The sequence below is a fragment of the Capricornis sumatraensis genome, chromosome 21 (genome assembly GCF_032405125.1).
Source record: "Capricornis sumatraensis isolate serow.1 chromosome 21, serow.2, whole genome shotgun sequence".
Lineage (NCBI taxonomy): Eukaryota > Metazoa > Chordata > Mammalia > Artiodactyla > Bovidae > Capricornis > Capricornis sumatraensis.
The window spans coordinates 31,400,485-31,423,545 of record NC_091089.1 but is presented as its reverse complement, the minus strand read 5'-3'; the positions used below and the strand labels follow the sequence as shown (position 1 = coordinate 31,423,545).

General features: G+C 41.0%; 1 protein-coding gene across 1 annotated transcript in view; it reads right to left on the bottom strand.

Moving 5' to 3' along the window:
- CDH2 (cadherin 2) overlaps nt 1-23,061 on the bottom strand; it is a 242,442-nt gene that overhangs the window by 196,557 nt on the left and 22,824 nt on the right. Inside the window, exon 2 of the mRNA XM_068993836.1 lies at nt 14,535-14,646. Within this exon, the coding sequence (XP_068849937.1) occupies nt 14,535-14,646 (112 nt within the window). The remainder of the gene's footprint in view (nt 1-14,534; nt 14,647-23,061) is intronic.

Genomic DNA, 23,061 nt, shown 5'->3' with positions numbered 1-23,061 from the left:
TCTGGCAAAACCAAGATGGGGCTTTATGTGGGCTACCTACATCTTCTCTCATCTTCCACAGCAATGAATTTCTATTTCTTAAGTAGAAAACATTCTGGGGCATACAGTAGGCTGGGGGGTGATTTGTGGTCATTCTGGAAAAGAAAGGTTGAGACAATGGACCTTGTGCACCTTGACCGGCAACAAGGACTTTAAAACCCCAGGCAAGTAACTGTATTCTGGCACATGTAGGGGGAGGTGAGAGAGCTGAAGGGGCACGGAATGTTCCACCTGAAGCAGCCTTTCTGGGCAGCACTGCTCTCATCAGCCGGAGAGGAAGGACTCTGTGCAAGGGACAGAACCTCCAGCCTCTCATTCTCGTACAAGTGAGTCACCTCAGCTTTGTGAACTCAGTTTCATTACATGAACATAGAAACGCTCCCCTTCCGCACCCCCAGATGCACCCCATCTTAGCTGTCCCTTGGAATTTTGGGCAATCAATATAATGTTTATGAAATTTCTCAAGAAGTATAACATGTTTTATGCAAATGTAAAAAGCAAAGGCATCACTCTGCTGACAAAGGTCCGTAATAGTCAAGGCTATGGCTTTTTCAGTTGTCGTGTACAGATGTGAGAGCTGGACCATAAAAAAAAGCAGAGTGCTGAAGAACTGATGCTTTCGAATTGCAGTGCTGGAGAAGACTCATGAGAATCCCCTGGAAAGTAAGGAAATTAAACCAGACAATCTTAAAGGAAATCAACCCTGAATACTCTTTGGAAGGACTGACGCTGAAGCTCCAATTCTCTTGCCACCTGATGCGAAGAGCTGACTCATAGGAAAAGACCTTGATGCTGGGAAAGACTGAGGGCAGGAGGAGAAGGAGGCGACAGAGGATGAGATGGTTGGATGGCATCACCAATTCAGTAGACAGAGACAGTCTATGGGGTCTCGAAGAGTCGGACATGACTTGGTGACTGAACAACAAAAAAACACTTATAAATAAACAATCTGAATACCAAAGGTAAGGTGATTCTTAAACATTTCAACACAGTCTTGCCCAAATGTGCATATTCCAACCACCAGACATTATATATCGATAATGAGCAAGACAAAGGATGTATCCTGTTCTTAATTGCTTAGCTTATTTAAATGGTTGCCTGGAAAATAATAAATTATAATTATGATTTATGGGTTAAGTCATTAGGACATTTAAATATCAAACTACTAAACTTCTGAGAACGTGGCACTAATAGGGATTGAGAGTTCACGCCATCTACTAATTTGCTAATCGTTAGTAAAATGGCAATACCATACTGGGGCTTCATCAGTTTGAGTAGTCAGTGTGAGATTACTTCATAAAGGAACATTTTCCTACAATATAAATGCAACAAGATGCTTTAATAAATGTCTTCTACATTGACAGAATAGATGACAAGTCAACAAAAGACGCCATAGCGAATCAAAGTGACTGAGCTGAAGGAATAATTACATATATGCATAATGTGAAAACCTGCAGGATTTAATTTCACAAAGGAATCAGCAGAACAAATATTCAGCTCCGTCAAATTCTTGCTCCAATCATTGCATGAAGGTGGCCCCTTATTTTTGCCCTTTAAAACCACACAGGAATGCTGCAAAGAAACATTTATAATTTAAATAATTGCTAGAAATGGGGATGTTTTCCCCACTACCATAAGTAATAAGTGTGAGCTGGCCTCTGGTATTTTCCAAAGTAATGCAACTGACTTCCTTAGCCAGGAGAGAAAAAAAATATTTGCTGAATACATGTTGGGAACACAAATACTCTGAAAGCTCTGAAAATTTCCACATCAACACTCTGTTAAATTTGTAATACCTGTTAATCTGAGAATACTTAATTTACAGAGAAATTCTGAAATAAAAGACAAAAGTAATAATGAACTTGCCCTTATTTGGAGGCTTGAAAATACCATTCAATGCACAGCTCAATAAGGTCAAGGGCAGATGGGAAAGGAGAACTTCGAGGAGGGCAACTGATATCAGAGGAAGATCAAATGTAGCCTGTTGGGTGCTTCCCGTCAGACAGAATTACCCTTGGTCAGACTACAACATGAGCCAGTGAATGAAGGGGCCAGGACAAGAGATTTCAACCCTTGGAATTAGAACTTACGGGCCATTTCCTGTGATGAAGGTTTTTTTTTTTTTTTTCTACCAGATAAATGAAGAGCCTTGTTCTCCATGTATCAGCACTTTTTTAGAACTTAATAGTCTCCTCATCTGAGCACCTGGTAAACTAAACATTCAGATGTTCAAAAACTAACAAGAATATAATGATAGTGGACACAGATATGTTCCAAGTGTTAACACGAACAAAGGTTTCAGCAACATCTATTTTAGAAGTTGATCCAAATCTGTTCCAAAGACAGAAAGTGGGCTTCTATGTAAAAAAAAAAAAAGCACTAGAGAAGAGGCAAGGTACAACCTCCAAAATATAACACCTCTAAAACCATCTGATCTATGTTTCTGTCATGTAAATACACACTAAGGACTAACTGTGGAAGTCAGGCAGAGACTCTTTATTGGAGTCACCTGGAATCCATCTGTAAAAACCTGAATGTCTGAAAACTGATCATGTGCTTTTTTTAAAAGAAATAGAACACTGGCAGAGTAATCTCCTATACTTTTTAACACAGACACTAGAAACAAAAGTTTGGCGAAGGCAATGGCACCCCACTCCAGTACTCTTGCCTGGAAAATCCCATGGACGCAGGAGCCTGGAAGGCTGCAGTCCATGGGGTCGCTGAGGGTCGGACACGACTGAGCGACTTCACTTTCACTTTTCACTTTCATGCATTGGAGAAGGAAATGGCAACCCACTCCAGTGTTCTTGCCTGGAGAATCCCAGGGACGGGGGAACCCGGTGGGCTGCTGTCTATGGGGTGGCACAGAGTCGGACACGTCTGAAGCGACTTAGCAGCAGCAGCAGCAGCAGAAACAAGTTACACTCAAAAGAATAAGAGCATATGAAGAGGGCAGAGCCATGTAACAGTCAGCTTAGAAGGTACTGAGATCAAAATCTGATGAATTCGTACATTACGGGGACACTTCCTCATACACTGGGAACCTTACAGGGAGGAGAAACCACCTCCATCACAAAGACTGACTGGCAGCTAGAGTGAGGCCCAAAGGAGGCATCAGTTCAGTTCAGTTCAGTCGCTCAGTCGTGTCTGACTCTTTGCGACCCCATGAACTGCAGCTCGCCAGGCCTCCCTGTCCATCACCAACTCCTGGAGTCCACCCAAACCCACATCCATCGAGTCGATGATGCCATTCAACCATCTCATCCTCTGTCATCCCCTTCTCCTCCTGCCCTCAATCTTTCCCGGCATCAGGGTCTTTTCCAATGAGTCAGCTCTTCACATCAGGTGGCCAAACTACTGGAGTTTCAGCCGCAACATCAGTCCTTCCAATGAAGGACAAAGGAGGCATGGCCTGGTACAAACACACCCGTCTTCAAAAGTGGCTGGCATTCTCAATTCCACTCTTGAAACAATGGGGTATGATGATGCTTCCATTTGGGAGAAAAAAGCCTAAAAGACATTTCCCCCCCAAATTACAGCAAATGAAAGTATCCACAGAAGGAACAACATTGTAGAAAGAAAAACAGTCTACACCGACGAAAGAAAACTAATAGAATGAGGTGTCAATGACTTTGCCCTTACAAGTGAGCAAACCCTCACCAGGGTGCCCTACAAAAGATTCAACAAGGAATAATTAAAACAGGCAAACTTGAGAATCCTGAGAGACCGGGTTCAAAACAGAGTTACCAAAGTCCAAAAACACTAATAAACAAACAAACAAAAAAAACAGTGTTCACGTCTCCAAATGCAATAAAAGGTTCATTTCTCCTCTGTCAATTTAGGGGATAATCATCTACCAAGATTGAAGCCCTCAAGATGAGGACTTATTATAACTATAGATGTGCTTTAATAAGATATGTGCCTTCTTAAAAATAGATGATTTCTATTTTCTGTTAAAATGAATGAAATTCATTTTTCAGCAGGACTGTCAAACAGCAATAATTGGGGTGATCTAAATCGCCTGTTATTTATACCTACACATGTCTGCAAGGGATCACAATAAACTGTGGAAAATTCTGAAAGAGATGGAAATGCCAGACCACATGACTTGCCTCTTGAGAAATCTGTATGCAGGTCAGGAAGCACCAGTTAGAATTGGACATAGAACAACAGACTGGTTCCAAACAGGAAAAGGAGTACGTCAAGGCTGTATATTGTCACGCTGCTTATTTAACTTATATGCAGAGCACATCATGAGAAACGCTGGGCTGGATGAAGCACAAGCTGGAATCAAGATTGCTGGGAGAAACATCAATAACCTCAGATATGCATATGACACCATCGTTATGGCAGAAAGTGAAGAAGAATTAAAGAGCCTCTTGATGAATGTGAAAGAGGAGAGTTAAAAAGTTGGCTTAAAGCTCAACATTCAGAAAACAAAGATCATGGCATCCAGTCCCATCACTTCATGGCAAATAGATGGAGAAACAGTGGAAACAGTGACAGACTTTATTTTGGGGGGCTCAAGATTCACTGCAGATGGTGACTGCAGCCATGAAATTAAAAGATGCTTACTCCTTGGAAGGAAAGTTATGACCAACCTAGACAGCATTTTCAAAAGCAGAGACATTACTTTGCCAACAAAGGTCCATCTAGTCAAGGCTATAGTTTTTCCAGCAGTCATGTATGGATGTGAGAGTTGGACTATGAAGAAGGCTGAGTGCTGAAGAATTGATGCTTCTGAACTGTGGTGTTGGAGAAGACTCTTGAGAGTCCCTTGGACTGCAAGGAGATCCAACCAGTCCATCCTAAAGGAGATCAGTCCTGGGTGTTCATTGGAAGGACTGATGTTGAAGCTGAAACTCCAATACTTAAGCCACATAATGCAAAGAGCTGACTCATTTGAAAAGACTCTGATGCTGGGAAAGACTGAAGGCAGGAGGAGAAGGGGACAACAGAGGATGAGATGGTTGAATGGCATCACCAACTCAATGGAGATGAGTTTGAGTAAACTCTGGGAGTTGGTGATGGACAGGGAGGCCTGGCGTGCTGTAGTCCACTGGGTCGCGAAGAGTTGGACGCAACTGAGCAACTGAACTTAACTGAACTGAATGTCTGCAATGGTCTTTTCTCCATTGCCTGACACGGAGAAACCCTATTTTAAGAAAACCAAAGACCATGAATTGAAATAAAATCTTAACATTGTCTCAAAGTTGCTGTAGGCTGAAACTCATCAACCACTTTTTGATCATTTAACAATTTAAAGAATTTGTGTGTGTGTGCGTGTGTATATGTGTGTGCATCTGTGTGTCTACACATTCGTGTATGTTGTTTACTCCACTGATTTGGCAGCTATTGTTACCTACAACTTAACAGATGTCGTCATATGCCCCTCTGTTCAAATGAGGACTTATAACAAATACTGGCATTGATTCCTGGGGCTTCTATGTGTCTAGGTTGCCAGTTTGGGTCTCCAGATGGTGTTGATATTAGGGCCTTTTTTGCAAAAATAAAAAATAAAAATCTACTTACAGGTTTAACGTGTGAGTTCAAAAATCATTTTTTAAAGGGCAAGATGGTAATCAGTTCATCTGAGAAACACCCACGAGTTTTTGTTAACCACAGTCTTATTAACAAGAGCCAACAGGATGATGGAGTGGTACACTACACCAAGTCCACCCTGGGCTGCGCTAGTGGCAGCATCTCAGTCAAAGGCAAGAAGGATGGCTCGACAGCACAGGCAGGACGCATAGGCTGCGCGTTCAGTCGTGGAGGGAAGCTCACTTTCCTCAGGCTGAAAGGGAAGGGTGAACCAAAATGTTCAAACCCCACTGAAGAAATGGTCTGATGCGCAGCCTGCGGCAGAGGTTTCAGGAGCCGAGATGATGATGCTCAAGTATTTGAAGGATCTCTCAAAGTAAGTTTCCACTGCTAGGAGTTTGCCCATTTTGCTAACCAGCATTGTCCTGTTCCTTGAAAAAGACCTGGCATGTGATGAACGAGCAAAAATACTTGTCGAATGAAAAATGATGAAATGAATGACCTCAGAGGAAAAGAGAACGCACTTGCTGCTCCGTGAGGTGCCAAATGACGAAACAGGCACCAGTGGGTAAGGATTTTAGGAACATATGCTTCAGTTCAACTTTTCCAGAAATCGCTTTTTAACAGTGAGAGCTCTTCGGTGACGGAGCAGACTCTGTAAAGGAATGATCTCTTCCTCCTGGGGGGAGGGGACGAGCAGTGGTATTCTCGCAGAAACTGGATAACCATCTGTCAAGGATCCTCCAGCAATGAAAACCCTGTTTACATCATCGAACACCACAAGGGTTTCATTTTTATCCTAGCTGCCATTTCTGAAGAGCAAGCCTTCTGCTGACATAAAATCATCAAGCTGAAAGGAAGGATTTTTAAAACCTTTCAGGAGTGACTCAACAAAAAGCGTGAGAGTGGTTCCCAAATGTAGGTACATAAGAACATCTGTGCGGCTCGTCTTAAGGACAGATTTCCAAGTCCCACATGATCTCATTTCTCCAGTCCACTCCAGGATATTGTCCTAGTAACTGTCTCTTCTCTTCTGCACATCACTTTTCCCCTCCCTACTGGAGGCTTTGCCATCAACATGCAACCATGTTGCATGGCATGTTCCTCCCGTCCTTAAAAATCATCCTCATTTTTATTTTAAATGTTTAATTGGAGAATAGTTGTGCCACAATATTGTGTTGGTTTCTGCCATACATCAACATGAATCAGCCATAGGTGACCATATGCCCCTCCCTCTTGAACCTCCCTCCCAACTCCTACCCAATCCCATCCCTCTAGGTGGTCACAGAATGCCTGATTTGAGCTCCCTGAGTCACACAGTAAATCTCCACTGGCTATCTATTTAATTTTTTAATTCATTTATTTTTTAATTGAAGGATAACTGCTTTATAGAATTTTGTTGGTTTCGGTCAAGTTAGCTATCTATTTTATATATGGTAATTTATATGTTTTCATGTTACTCTTTCAATTTGTCCCAACTTCTCCTTCCCCCACTGTGGCCACAAGTCTGTTCTTCATTTCTGCCCTACTGAAAACATAAAACACCATCCTCAGTTGAATCTGTTTCCCTCTCAATTGCCACTCAATTTCCCTTCGTCCTTCTAAAGGAAAACTCAATCTGTGGCCAGCTTCCCACCCCCACATAACTACAGAACACACCAGAATCAAACTCACCCAGTTACCATCATGCTGTGAAATCCATGGTGAATTCTCAGTCCTCATCTGAGCTGACCCTTCAGTAGCATTGGGTACAGAGGGTCACTCCCTCCTTTGAAATACAACTTCACTTGCCTTTGAAGGTACCACATCCTACTGAGTTTTCTCCTAACTCTCTCTGGTCACCCTTTCTCAGTCTTCACTACCTCTCTGTCTTCTGTCTTTTGAATCGTATCTTTAAGATAAGAAATCACAGGGGACTTCCCTGGTGGTCCAGGGTTAAGAATCCTCCTTGCAATGCAGGGGACACAGGTTTGATTCCTAGTCACGGAACTAAGAGCTCACATCCTGCAAGGCAACCAAGCCCATATGTCACAACGAAGACCCAGCACAGCCAAATTTATTTTCTTTTTTTTTTAAAGTAAGAAATCAAAACTGTAAAGGGATGAAAAAGCTCCTGTATAAACTTTTTAACAGCCATGTATGACAAACATCTGAGACCCTAGTCAAAAAATATCTAAATATTTTACAGGAAATGCCCACTATCATGTTGATAAAGGCATAAAACCCATCTCTGGGGTTTTAAAAATACTTCTTTTATTGAAGTAAGAGTTCATTTACAACGTTGTGTTAATTTCTACTTTACAGTGAAGTATTCAGTTATACACATATAAATATCTATACAGACACTCAATCATATTCTTTTCCATTGTGGTTTATCACAGGATATTGAATATAGTTCCCTGTGCTATACAGTGGAACCTTGTTTACCTCCATTCCGGCTCTTGATCTTGACTTCCTAATCCTGAAAGGCTCCATATGAAAGCATTTCTTTCTTTCTTTGGTCTCTTCCTCACACTTGGGGAAAATCCTCTTCGTGATTTCACCCTGGGTCATGACTGTCCTTCATACACTTAGAACTACCCACACTGCAGCCTAGATCATTCCACTGAACCCCAAACCTATTCCAAAATGTCTTCATCCATCTTTGACATTCATCTCCACACACGCAAACCAACTCCTGATCATTCCCGTCACAGTGACTAACAGCCTTCCCAGGATTTGGACCAAATATCACAGAGTCATCCTTGACCCCTCTTTTCTCACACCATCCATCCAATCCGTCAAACTCTGCCAGCTCGACTGCCGAAATATATCCCGAGAATAAAATTGGGCTTCCATCTCCTACTACATACAAAAATTAACTTAAAATGGGTCAGTAACCTAAATAGAACTAAAATCATAAAATATCTTAGAAGAAAACACAGGAATAAATCTTTATGACCTTGAATTCTGCAACAGTTTCTTAGATGTGACACCAAAAGCAAGAGCAACAAGAGGAAAAAGAGTTGTACGTCGTCAAAGTCAAACACTTCTGTGAATAAAAGGACATTATCAAGAAAATGAAAAGATAGCCTAAAGAATGGGAGAAATATTTACAAATCATCTATCTGATAAAGATCTAGTATCCAGAATATATATTTAAAAACTTTAAAAATGAAAACCAAACAATTAAAATATGGGCAAAGGACCTGAACAGACATTTCTTCAAAGGAGATACACAAATGTCACACAGCCTTTGCATTTGCAGTTCGCTGTTAATCTGAATGTTCCTCTCCCAGTTATCTATAGCACTTGAACCACCTGCAATATCAATTCCTGCTCAAATGTCTCCCATACAATGATACTCCTTTGACCATCCTATTTAAACAGCAAAACTACACATTCTTCCTATTTCCCTTCTCTGTCTTATTTTTCTCCATAGCATCTAACATAGAGTAAATCTTATTTATTGTGTTTATTTTTTACTCTCCACCAGGGGGTTACTATTTAGCCTAAAAGGACAGACGGAAAGGGGCCCTCAGATCTTAGGACGGCAGATTTTAAACCATTCAGTGCCTGCTTGTTAACACGTTTTCACAGGTGAAGTGTGACTTTCTTCAACACAGATCTGGATGCTACACTGTGAGACAGTAGACCTCGGCTACTCCAAATTACTGAACGATATAAATAACTACCAAAGGACTTAAAACAAAGAAGTGACCACCCAAACTGGCCTATCTTGGTTTGTAGGATTGCATTAAGAAACCTAGACCTAGAACACATCGCATCAAAAGGGATATAAAAGCATGCCAGGTATTAAATAAAGTCTAAGTGGTTATGATGAAAACAGGGATGAAATTTCTTAGTTCTTATGTTGACATTAATACATACCTAATGGCTCTTAAAAAATAACTACCATAAGGTATTAAAAATAAAAGCTCTCCACCCCAGAGAATCTACATGGCTGTATTTCATTTGTAACTCCTAAGAGCCTATCATCAATATCCAAGAGAACCATCTCGAAACTTAACGCCTTTTCTCACAAGTGGAAATCCGTGGCTGCAATATGGAAGACCCGGGTTCAGTCCCTGGGTTGGAAGGTCCTCTGGAGAAGAGAATAACAACCCACTCCATATTCTTGCCTGGAGAATCCCAGGGACAGAGGAGTCTGGTGGGCTACAGTCCATGGTGTCACAAAGAGTCGGACATGACTGAGTGACTAACACATACACACACAGTTAGCAAAAGGCTGTATAAACAATTTAAAATATCTTAAGACATTTACACAAAACAATTTAAAAAAAGATCTATCGAAATAAAAAAGGCTAATTAAAACAGGAGCCAAGGTTTCCTAACATATTAGTACAAGCCTGGAACAGAGAAGACCTGCTTAAGATATAGATGGCTCCCAAATTCAGTAATGCATATCATACATGAGCAGTCAGATTATTTTTAGAAAAAGTAGTGCATAGTGTATAGTCCTACTAAATAATAATAAGGATTTCTGTACTGTTATCTGAAGATACCATATGACAGCTTCCTCCCAGAGTGTTAATGCAGAGAGGAGCCTCAATCAGTAAGTAAACTAATCTAAATCAAATTCCGTCTAGTTGAAAATAGTCATCATGGGCTGCCCAGAGTTGGTGAGTCTGAATGCATTACTGAAGAGCTTCTTGGTAATTGCAGGTTGCTATTTATGTTGACCAGAGTCGGAGGAGTTTACTTAAGCGAGATGTCTAAGCATACAGACCACCAGTGCAAAACATACAGGAAAATCACTCATAACATCCACACTAAAAACAGCCTAGATGCTCTCTGTGATGTCGCAGCATGGTTGTTATTTCCTAGTGTCACCTAGCACTGCTGGTGACAGAATGAAAATTTATGATTTCAGTTATTTTATTTTCAAGTAATGTGCTACCACAAGAGATTCTTTCTAGTTCAGTGGAGTGTAGGTTAAATATCTGAGACTAAATATTATTTTCAAGAGCCCTAAATTTCTGCTTGTAAACAGGTATGCACAAAAAATACTCATGGTGACAATCATCAGGAAATATTTTTTAATCACAGGGGGACCCCATAGACTGTATGTAACCTGCCAGGCTCCTCTGGCCATGGAATTCTTCAGCCAAGAATACTGGAGTGGGTAGCCATTCCCTTCTCCAAGGGCTCTTTCCAACTCAGGGATAGAACCCAGGTCTTCTGCACTGCAGGAGCCACCAGGGAAACCGTGCCTTAGAGTCACCAATTCCCAAATGTGTCTAATAACACAAAACCCATGGTGCTAAGTGGGAAATAAAGACCAGTTCTAAGACTTGTCACAAGACACATGGACAGGTAGGCTGGCTCATATTCTTCCCTGTGTTACTCCATAATGTTGTTTTTTTTTTTTTTTCTTTAATCATCATCATTAGCATCATCACTAAATTAAGTATCAGAAACCTGGGTTCTAATTCCAAATCTGTAGCTAACAATCTAAAGCACCATATTATCATGGGAAAAGCCTATATCTCTCTGAGCGCCAATTTGCTTGTCTGTAAACTGAGGGGGTTGGCAAGAAATGCTTTTAAAATAGAATAGAAAAATAGCAAAGTAAAAATGATGACCTAAACGTATTAAAATTGATACTAACTTACAAAAGGCAAACGCAGGAGATACCACAGGATAGAAAAAGGAATGTTTTTCATCTTAGGGGAAGTAGGAAAATGAAAAACATTGTAAAATTCAGTGGTTATGAGGATGGAGTAAAGAACTAACATACTTTTAGCCATGAAAAGAGTTTTACAAAAATGTAAAAAAAAAAAATCCATTACCTTTGGCCTAGGAATTTTACTTTCGAACACAAATCCCCAAAGAAACTATCCATAAAGAAAAATCAAAGTTCGCTAAAAACGAATCTCCATAGCAGCACAATATGTGTAAGAGAAAAACTGGAAACAACCTGTAAGTGCAAAAATAGAGGCACAGTTAAGAAAAATCTGGTTTTGCTAACGAAATGGAACAGAGGGCCTGGACAGCCACTTTTTATAAAGCACTGAACTTTTTTTTTCAAAAGAGTGGAAATATTCGACATGATATAATAGGAAATGTGAAGGTTGATCACAAAATACCTTCGCCCTCTTTATGATCTTACCAAAAACTCACTGATGAAAACCAGAAGAGAAATTGGAGGCATGGAACTAGCTCACTGGGTCCATTCTTTCTATGAAATTCATTACAACAGCAGAAAATGGAAGGGGCAGGTGGGGAGAAAAGAATTCTCTTTAGACAAGAGTCCAGCTTTTCTAACATGCCTCTAACATCTTCTCTCTCCCTCTAATGCTTCATGTTTTTCAAGCACTTTCAAAAAAGATTGTGACTTCACTGTTTGAAGAAGAATCAGCATTCATGGCACTTATACACTTGAAAGTTAAACTCTTGTACAAGGTCTAGTGCACCAGGAATCTACTCTGCAAAACCATTCTATACCTGTGTTTGGACAATGGCCCTCCTCTCCCCAGAAGTCATCAGGGGGAAATGAAAGGAAGCATCAAGGGTTAGGAGTTACGATTTCAACAGCCTTTTAGACTATAACCTTAATAAGGTAGAAACCTGCCACAAGGCAAATGTCTTGGAAAACTTTTGCATATTTCTTAGGCACAATTACTTGTTTCCTTGAACACTATAAATCACAAAACCACAGCCAAAGTCATCACTCTTGGCCCAGCAACAGATTACACTCAGCTTTAGAATATACATGGTCAATGCACGTAGCACAGAACATAGAATTCATGAACATAATTATGACTTGGCATTTATTTGGGTTAAGTGTACACAGCCACCTTTGGATTAGCATGTCACTAAAAACTCCAAAAACAAACTAATAGAAACTTTTTTATTAAAAAAAAAAGGAGAATTATTCTCAGTAATGATTTTCCCAAATACATATAACTGGTGACAACACTCTTGTAGAAAGGAATGGTGATGTTCCACAAAAATCTTCCTTCTTCTAAAAGAATAGTTTTTTCTATGAGTCAATATTATAAACCTTATGTTTGAAGCATTAAGATGCTGGTGTCTGTTAACATATTTTATGAATGATAAAGGAAAAAAGTAATGATGTGTCAGAAGAGAAACAGCTTTATTAGAAAGGCTAAAAGACCAAAATGGTAACTACTAGGTATACCAAACGCGGAGAAATTCTACCAGACACTGTCATGTCATAGACATCCCCCAGCGACTGCTGGGGCACAGAGTCAAAAGTATTCTCAATCTTTTATATTGACAACTCTAGCAAAGTCCCAAGTTTCTAGGTTATATACTAAAATGATCCTGGCAATCAAAATCATGCCCAGTTTCATCACCAGCATGATCTAATAATTTAAAAACAGGCTTTCATTTTCAAAATTATTCCACATAGCAGCATATTTCACCTTAAAGCAATGGTTTCCAGAGACAGACCATAGGTTTATTCTTAACCAGCAAATTTCAACAAGCTTTTAGAAGAAGGGACTAGGAGAAGGAATTATCCACTTAAGAATGAATCTCAAAAGCAAAATGTAAAAATGCAAACAATTCCAGAAATTTTTGATCTGGAGAAATTACTCTCTAGGATTTTATCAAAATATTTTTCAGCATTCAAATACTACTTAAGATCACATAGGTAGGTCCTAAGATGCCACATAATAATTTACAGATTTGAAGAAGATGACAAATGTGCAGAACTCTGAGACTTGTATTAAATTTTTTAAAAAATGTACACACTTTGATTTGAATTAAACATCTATTGCATCAACCATTAGCTACTAGATGAGATAGCAAGCAATGCAGCATTGAGACAGACTGATTTAATATTTACTCATTAAAATATCATGTGATGAGAAAGGGACGGGAGGATGTCTTAAAAATAACTTCAGAAAGATCACATATGTGTGAGCAAATCACAATCAGAACAGAAATGAAAATAAAAGGATAACTGGCAACAAGGAACTTCAGTAGCTAAGGGGCTATTTACATTTCAAAGTCCTCTTGTCTATGGTATTCTTAGGTATGATACCACAAAGGTCTGTCAGAGTGACAGAGAGTCTTCAATTAAGGCTGTGTGCTACAGGCCTGTGTCAATTAACTAGTTGAGGTTGCAAAGATTTTCTGAAAGTGGCTATCTAAAATAGCCTCAGATATATGCACGATTTGTGGGGAATCAGAATTTAAATACAACTTACTAATCAATTCTTCCTGTTTTCCCATTTCTATGACATATTGTGTAATGATAAATAAGTCCATGAAAATATGACTAACCAAACTTTTATCTGCTTTCAATTAGAAGTAACAGAAGAGGCTTTCAATTTCATTTTCAATTTCAACTTTTACTTAGATTTTATCTACACTTATTGGCAAAAATTTTCATATGATATCCATCAATATAATGAATCTGATCCATATTTAGATAGGAGATGAGTCTATATTGGAAATTCAGATGTATTACAACTAAATTAGCTATCCAGTAATTTCTGTAAACAATGGCATAATAAAAATACAAATTCATGCTTTTGCCTTGAGATTTTACCTGCTAAATCTGCTCATTATAATTTTGCTAAATGTTAGTTTGACATGTCTTAGGAATTCTTTGATTCAAAATACTAAGTAGATGATGGCTGTAAATAATGTTTAAATCAGCAGTAGCAGATATTTGGTAAATATGATCTTCTACGAGAAGTAAAATGTAGGCAGAAAATTGTAAAAATTAACTGTGTGATGGTTTCCACCATAAATGAAAAATGGAAGAGGTTTTCAGGAAATCAGGAGCCTTCTAGTTGTGTACATAAGAGATTTATGAGCTCTTCTGTAATCCTAAAATAAAGTCCCTACAGTCTCATTATAGGGACTGTGAAAAATTCATCCTTGTACAGTGGAGATCATTTAGAGTCTTTTTAACAGTGAACGGTATTTCAAGAGCATTGGTGCTGAGTGTACAAATGTATCTTTTGAGGTCATACCATTGAGAAGGGGCTGTCCTTCCAGCACATCCCGGGACAAGACTGCACTGTAAACATCTTCAGGAAATCCAGTCTTGCATAACGAGATCTCCCCAGAAGCCTCCACGGAAGCCTGCAACACAAGGAGAAAAATGTGTGCCATGATCGCCACCTCCTTCAACGGAGAAACATCCTACTTGGCATAAAGCCTCGCTTTTCCCACTATTTTGTACAAATAACCCCTTTGTTTTCGGAGTGGTTACAATTAGAATGTAGAGGGCAAAGGGTTAATCTTTTTGATAACTGGAGTAGAAGAAACAAATCCCACTTGTCTTAAACAGCAAAATTGAAATAATGCACATTCCAGGATCTTCTCAGCACTGAACATTTCCATTAAAATGGTCATTGTGAATGAAAAACTCTCAAGTGAAGCCAAGGGGGAAGAAGTGGGGGGTGAGGGGACAGCCAGAGAGTTTTGAGGCTCCATAGATCACCATCATTAACTCAACTTTTCAAGAAAAATGTACACATTCCAGCATATCGATTTGTATATTCCCATCTAATTCTCTATGAAGTTTGTTTCAATATGTTCCTGAACTAAAAAACCGAAATGGTGATATGTTTACTGCAGGGTACAGAGTGTTTTATACCAAGTAAAACCAATCAATTGAAAGTATGTATTTCTCTAGACTCACGGACATAGAAAGAAAACAAACACGGTTACCAAAGGGGAAAGGCAGGGGAGGGATAAATTAGGAATTTGAGATTAACAGATACCCACTATTGTATATAAAACAAACAAGAAGAACCCACTGCAAACACGGGGAACTATATTCAACATCTTCTAATAACCTACAACAGGCTTCCCTGGTGGCTCAGATGGTAAAGAATCTGCCTGAAATGCAGGAGACCCAGGTTCGATCTCTGGGTTGGGAAGATTCCCTGGAGAAGGGAATGGCAACCCACTCAAGTATTTCTTGCCTGGAGAATCCTCATGGACAGAGAAGCCTGGCAGGCTACAGTCCAAAGGGTCATGAAGAGTTGGACATGACTGAGCGACTATCAATTTCAATAACCTATAATGGAACAGAATTTGAAAAAGAATATATAAACTGAATCACTTTGCTGTACAGCTGAAACTAACACAACACTGTAAATCAACTATCCTTCAGTTAGAAAAGGAAAGTGTATTTTTCTCTAAGTTGAGGGCAAGGACACATTCAAAATGTATATAAAGATTAATACAATTATGTTTCCTTTTTATACTTAAAAATTAGAAAGTTGCTATCTCTTGCCATCTTCCTCCTCATCACATATACTCAGTGGGCTTAAAACTCAATCGTACCAAATGCTATCCACCTACCCCTTTGAGTTAATTTCCTCACTACTTCACTTTCTTTCCTGCTTCCTCCTGACATCATCACAGGATGATTAAGCCTTGGTAGAACTCAGGCATCATTTGCATTAATTATAAAAATCTTGGGGAGGTGGGAGGGAGGCTCAAGAGGGAGGGGACCTATATATACCTATGGCTGATTCATGTTGATGTATGGCAGAAGTCAACACAATATTGTAAAGCACTTATCCTTCATTTAAAAGTAAATAAATTGTTTAAAATAATCTTCACCCAGCCCTGATGGGAATGGAGAGAAGAGAGTGGACAGAAGCTGCCTGAGGGAGCAGCGTAATTTCAAAGTTAAGGTGGGGGCGTAAATTTCAAAAGTGGCAGGGCCAGCCTTGTGAGCAGTCTGCACTGTGGAGAAGAACCAGAAATTGGAAGGAAGGAGAAAGGGAGACCCCAGAGATAGAGAGACCTCAAAGCAATTGTTTGAAGGAAGCCATACAGCGCAGATTCACAACTGAAGGACTTCCTGGGTGACACATGGGAAGTGCTGCAGACTCTAAAGCTGCAAGAATCCAAACTGATCTAAAATGTAAACAGTTCTTTTCAGATCTGAGAAAAACAAGAAAAAAAGGACATGGGCTTTTCTAATCTCTCAGTATCTAATCTTAAAATTGTATTAGGAGCAACAGTGAGATACTAGATCAGACCCACCAAATTAACAAAAATTATTAAATCTGTTACGGGCAAGAAAAGATTGTCTCAAATCAAGGGTACAGAGCAATCAAACCCTTCACAGAGGTATCAGTGAATGCGGCTACAGTCACCATGGAAAATTCTAGTAAAGGTGATAGTAGACATATCCTGCAGGTATATTCTTGGGAAAGTCTTCCATGAGTGCCCTAGTCAACACGTGTAGGAATGTTCACTTCAGCACAGTCGTAACTGCAAGAGCTAGAAACTACCTAAACGCCCGTCAATAGAACCAAAAGATTTTCACTTAGTCAAGGGAGAAACAGCATTAAAATGTAAGAATTGGAGCTACATTTATCCACAAGGATCCATCGCAAAACAGATACTCAGTTACTTTAACTTTCATGTAAGGTTGAGAGAGAAATTTTACTATAAATCAACCCAGGAATGACTATTATATTTAGTAAGTTCAGAAATCTATTTATAGAACATTCTAAAATCAGATTGGTACCAAGATACATTGCAGTCTAAATCTTTACAAACTAAAAGCAAAAATCCAAAGCATGATTGATGACAGTTTTTATGTATAAAGTTTACATTCAAAAGGTAATGTAATACGTATGTAGTAAGAATATAAAAATATACAAGGTGCTGATAAGCACCAAATTTAGAAGAGTGGCTACCCCAGGGAAGGCAAGTGAGGAAAAGCGCCAGAAAGAATCCTACAGGCAGCTTTGATTTTATTTGTCGCAATTCATTTCTTTCCAACAGAACCTAAAGCAAACAGGGTAAAATGTGAAGGTGTGCATAGGCACAGAATGCTACGTATGTTTCGTCTCCTATATACCCTGCCTGCTCTGAGTATTTCAAAATGAGAAAGAGATAATATCTAGGGCTCTCTGATCAGTAAGAACTTGGGCTTTCAACAGCCATCAAGTTTGGGACACTCGGTGATATTTTGCTATTTGCCAGCTGCAGATCCCCAACCATTCATCCTGGGCCTGACACAGAGTAAGCAATACTAGTTAGCTTTTCTTTAGGCTAACTGTAACAAAGAAAGAGAAGTCCCAAGTTCGCCACAACAACTGAACCAATGTGTTGTAAACCTGTGTCCCAGTGATAGGTTAGGGGCCAGGGGCCTTTTGATCTCCAGTCCTTCTGCCACAGAGGAGGGCTCGCAGGGCGGGAATCCAACCCCAGGAGGTGGGTGAGAACAGAGGAGAGAACAGGACAGAAGCAAACAAGGGTCACACTTCATCCTGGGGGGTGGGGTCAGGGCAGCATGAGGTTTTCTAGGTGAACTCTCAGAGGTCAATGAAATCTACAGACTAATGGAAGTCTGGCATCTCTTATTTAACTCCACCCCTAGCGTCTTATTTTCCAATGGACCTGCCCCAAGTGCGTGTGTGTGCAGTCCCTCAGTTGTGTCCGACTCTCCGTGACCCCAGGAACTGCAGCCCTCCAGGCTCCTCTGTCCATGAGGATTTTCCAGGCAAGAATACTGGAGTGGGTTGCCATTTCCTCCTCCAGGAGATCTTCCCGACCCAGGGACTGAACCTGCATCTCCTATTTCTCCTGCATTGGCAGGCAGATTCTTTACCACTGAGCCACTTGGGAAGCCCTCTGCCCTAGGTGAGTGCTAAGTGGCTACAGTGTGTCTGACTCTGTGCAACCCTATGGACTGTAGCCTGGCAGGTTCCTCTGTCCATGGGATTCTCCAGACAAGAATATTGAAGTAGGTTGCGATTTCCTTTCCAGGGGATCTTCCTGACCCAGGGATCGAATCCTCGCCCCTTGCCTCTCCTGCATTGGCAGGCGGGTTCTTTACCAGCTGAGCCAGTGCCAGGCTTCTGGAAAGGGCCAGAGAGTAAATATCTGAGGCTTTTCAGGCTACAGAGTTTCTATGGCTCTGCTGTCACAGTGCAAAAGTGGGTAAATGAATAAATGTGGCTCTGGTCATTCAAATAAAACTTCATCCATGGACACTGATATTGAAATTTCATGTAATTCTCAAGTGTCAAAAAGTAGTATTCTCTTCATGATTTTTTAAAAAGCATTTTAAAACTTGAAAAAGATTCTTGGCCCCAAATCCGGCATCAAGACTGAAGTTTGTGGATCCCTAGACCAGAAAGCTAAGTTTTATAAAACATGGCCATCTCCCTTAATTCTCACAGTAGCCCCCTGAGGGGAGTGAAAAGAGCTGCAGTTTACAAATGAGCAAAGAGATGCTCACTCAAAGGTGAATAGCCCTGCTCTCACCTCCAGGAGGAGGAAGAGGCAAGATTCTAACCCTGGAGGCCTGCCAAGTAGGACAAATAATTACAATTCTTTGCAGAAACATACACTGAGTGTCCACTTGCCAGAAACAGAAGGAAACATTGCCCTGCCCTTAAGAAGTTCAAGGCTTCAAGTCAGAGCAAAAGAGAGATGATTGCAATAGGAAGCAGCGAGTTAGAGGTAGCAGCATGCAGACGAGGGTGAAGAGAGCCCAGGGCAGGGATCTGGGGGCCTCCAGAGATCCCAGGGGGGGCCAGGCAAGGGGGTGGGGTGGGGGAAACCATCCCAGGCAGTCACTGCTCGAGCCAGAACGAGGCAGCAAGAAACAGCACACTGCCTGGGGAATTACAATGAGTTCTGTGTCACTGGAGTCTAAGAAGCAAGGCAGAGAGTCAAAAGTTGAGACCGCTGAGTTAGACGAGGTTAGATCATGGATGGCTGGGGGCTTGGGGTTATTCTGTTGGCTGGGGAGAACCAGGCATACGTTTCCAGCACAGGCAGACTGTGTTTGATAGATGCTTCGTGGGAAACGTGTGTGTGTATGGGTGGGACAACAAGTGACAGGTTGGGGACAAGTTAGGGCATAGATGTGAGTCAGGCAGGGGCTGCAGGACTGAGAAAAGGGGTGATTGTATCAATATGCAGACAGTTAAAAATGATGCATCGGGCCCAGTGAAGGCAGGGCTCAGGGTGGAACGGAGGGTGGGAGGGAGGGAAGGAAGGAGGGAGGAGGCTTTGCCCTCCTCCGTGTTTCCAGCTGGGTGACCGTGGACATGAGTGGCACAAACTAAGAAAGCTAATCACAAAATTATAACGTCAGGAACAAAGTACTAAAGCAGCAGAAAAGGTTGATAAATCTGCCTGTGGAAATCAAAGAAGACTGCATAGCTGCAGTGACATTTAGGCACCGTCTTTAAAGATGATTAAAAATTTGCCAGGAGAAAAGAGGAGGAAGCGGGAAAGGGCATCCCAGGCGAAAGGTGCAGCAGAGACAAAGGCCCTGTTGATTTATATCGAGCGAGCAGTCAACCGAAACAACCCAGGGCTTTTCCACCAGGCAACTGTTGACTCGTGGCTTCCAGTTTCTTTGCTCTGATTTGGGGCCCAAGGGGCAGCAATTACATTTAACCCTCCAAGATTTCAACTCAATAAATTAATAACTCCATCCAGATTTAGTCATTACTCCTGTCTGCATCACCCCAATCTGAGTGATGCTGCTCAGATTCTAAAGACGAGGCATGGTGCATGCCCAGACAGGGCCCTTCCCACCTACTCAGAGCCATAAACCAGGGTCTTGGAGGGGCAGCTCAGGTTTTCAACACGCCAGAGTGCCTGAGTTTGAATCCTGCCCATTTGGAGTAGGAAATGGAAACCCACTCCAGGATCCTTGCCTGGAAAACCCCATGGACAGAGGAGCCTGGCAGGCTATAGTCCATGGGGTCGCAGAGTGAGGCACGGCTGGGCACACACATCTCAGAAGTCCCAGTTCCCCTACGTGTGTAAAATGAGACAGCACCCACTCAGAGCGTGGGTGTGAGGATTACATGAGAAAAGGTGTAAAGCGCTTAGAATATTGTCTGGCAACTGGTTATTCGATGCATTAGCCATTACTAATAACAGTATTAATACTATCATGACAACATGGCTCTACCTCGTGGTATGCCTGTCCTAAGGCCCAGTTATTCCTAAACTTACTCAGCATAGCAAGTCATCTGGGACAGTCGCCAGAATTTCTGATTCCTGGGCCCTGACCCAAGATTCACTAAACCATAATCTCAAGAGATGTGGTGGATAAATTGGCATATTTAACAAATGCCCATGTAGCAATGGGAGAGGAAGGTCCCATATTCAACCCAATACCTGTCTCCCCAATCCTTTCTGAACTCTACACATGGGCATTCTTGACTTTCTGCCCCAGTCTCCAAGTTGAATATCTTTGTCACAAAAGGGAATAAAGAAACAATTTTTTTTTTTCTGTTCTGAACAATTTCCCGCTGTCTCCTAGCCACTGTGTACATCTGAAAATGCAATTTGCCAACCAACCTGTCCTCATTACTGGTTGGAGAATTCTGCCCCAGGTCAGCATGGGGTCCTCTCTTCCTTTATCTGATCACCACATCCTCTGAATTTGGCTTTTCTTTTAATTGGGACATTATCCCATCCCCAGGTCACTAGTAATTTCCCTAGTTCTCCACCATTTTTCAAAGATGAAAGCAGTGGGCGAGTCCTCCCGGCCCACCGGGAGGAAATTCACAAAATTCACACTGGCCAGAGGCTCCCAACGCATTCAGTGCTGCTCCGCGCGCCTGCACAATCAGCTCCCCTATCTTGTGTTTCAATTTCCTCTTACAAGTATTCTACCCTCCCTGGGCTGAAGATCGACCTCCTTGTCTTAAAAGGAAAGGAGCATAATGGTAGCAGAGGAGTTCTGCGTGCCTGTTAGGATCGGTCTATCCGTTCCGGTTCTGAACCTGCGATGACATCGCTTTTCGTTCTCATTATTTTTTTCCCATAGTCTCAGGACCATGAGCTTTCAAGCTGAGTCCACGACTCTTTGAGGTTCCTATTATCGGGGCTGTTTTCTTTAATAGTCTTCCTTGGTCACTGACTCTGTTTTCCAATTTCCTCCATGTGACTCCTGAATCCAAGCTCTTAAAACACTCCAGCAAAGCCACGGTGGATCCTCCTCCCCCTCTTCTTTCCGATCAAGATCATCTATGGTGTCTGGCTCCACACTGCACACCTGAAGCAGTGCAAGCCTAATGGAAGCTTTCTCTTCTTTCTGGTTCTGAAGACGACCTACCCCAAACCTAGGTTTTGCTGATTATCAGAAACTCTGAAATGTAATCAACTGGATGTTTGGGTTCCCCCTGCCCCTCTAAACATCGAGGTCTTCCATTGTTCCCTTCCAGATGTCTATGGTCAGAATGCAGTAACAATTAAAGTACTGAGAAGTAGGTGATCAAATGCAGTCCACCTGATTTCCCTGGTGGTCCAGTAGTTAGGAATCCATGCTTCCACTGCAAAGGGTGTGAGTTCAATCCCTGGTCAGAAAACTAAGATTCCACATGACCCGCAGTGGGGTCAAAAACAAAAACAAAAATCACAGTCCACAAAGCTGGAAACCTGTTTTCACTTTATATGTCTGCTCCCCTTACTCTTTATGGAAACAAAGGCAGGACTGTGTGTAACACCTTAAGACTGGGGGCTCTGAACAAACTTGCTTAATTAAGTTTAAATCCTGGCTCCCCTCCTGCTACCGATGTGACCTTGACATGCTTTATAACTTCATCTTCACCTCAGCTTCTTCCTTAATAATAGTACCAGCCTCAAAGGACGGCCAAGAAGCATATCAAGGGCTAAAAAACAACATCTGATTCACCATAATACAAGGGTATACACACATACAGTAGCTGTCATGATATTACTGTCATGGTATTACTGGGTTTTTTTGTGTGTGTGTAAAGAATTTTTATCTCTTTGCTACATGAATACCTGGGAAATATTTTTAAAGAATTTTGTAGAAGGATGAATACTGAAAAGAAATCAGGTGACAGAGAATAAAAATTCATTTACAAACATGATACAAAGGAAAAGGAGTAAAATCCTTTCAAAAGAGGTGATGTCTGGAGCATAGTGATGGAAGAGGGGGCAGCTTTAATAATACTTTTACTACACCTGTATGTGCTTCAAAAAACATAAGCAAATACAAACAGTAGGTGAAGACATCATGGTAACAAAATAATGGAACTCTTCAAGACCAATTCCATGTAACTGATTTTTGAAAACTTTTTAATCTAATTTATCACCATATAGTTACATTGGCCAGATTCTCTACATTTCACAGGATTCCATCCGTGATGGGGGAAGGCTATGTTAAGATTATTCAAGAGATAGTGCCACTCTTTAAAGATTTTTCTCTGTGTCAGTCATGCCATTGATGACACGCTGAATTTCAGATCCCAGGAAACATGCTTGAAATGTGCAGGCGTTTAACCCTGGACACTTAATATTTTTTATTTTGTCACGTACAATCCTGCAGGGAGAGCACAGTATTTTGAACAGGTTCTTTAACTCCTTCTTGCCTCCGTGATACGATCTAGACCAGCTTAGGCACAAAGAATACTTGATGGAGGCCAAAACACTGCCCGCTGTGACCCACCTGATGACTTCCATCTTTATTTCAATTCTTCTGTTAATATGGGTCCTTGAATATCTCTAGTAAACGATTCTTTT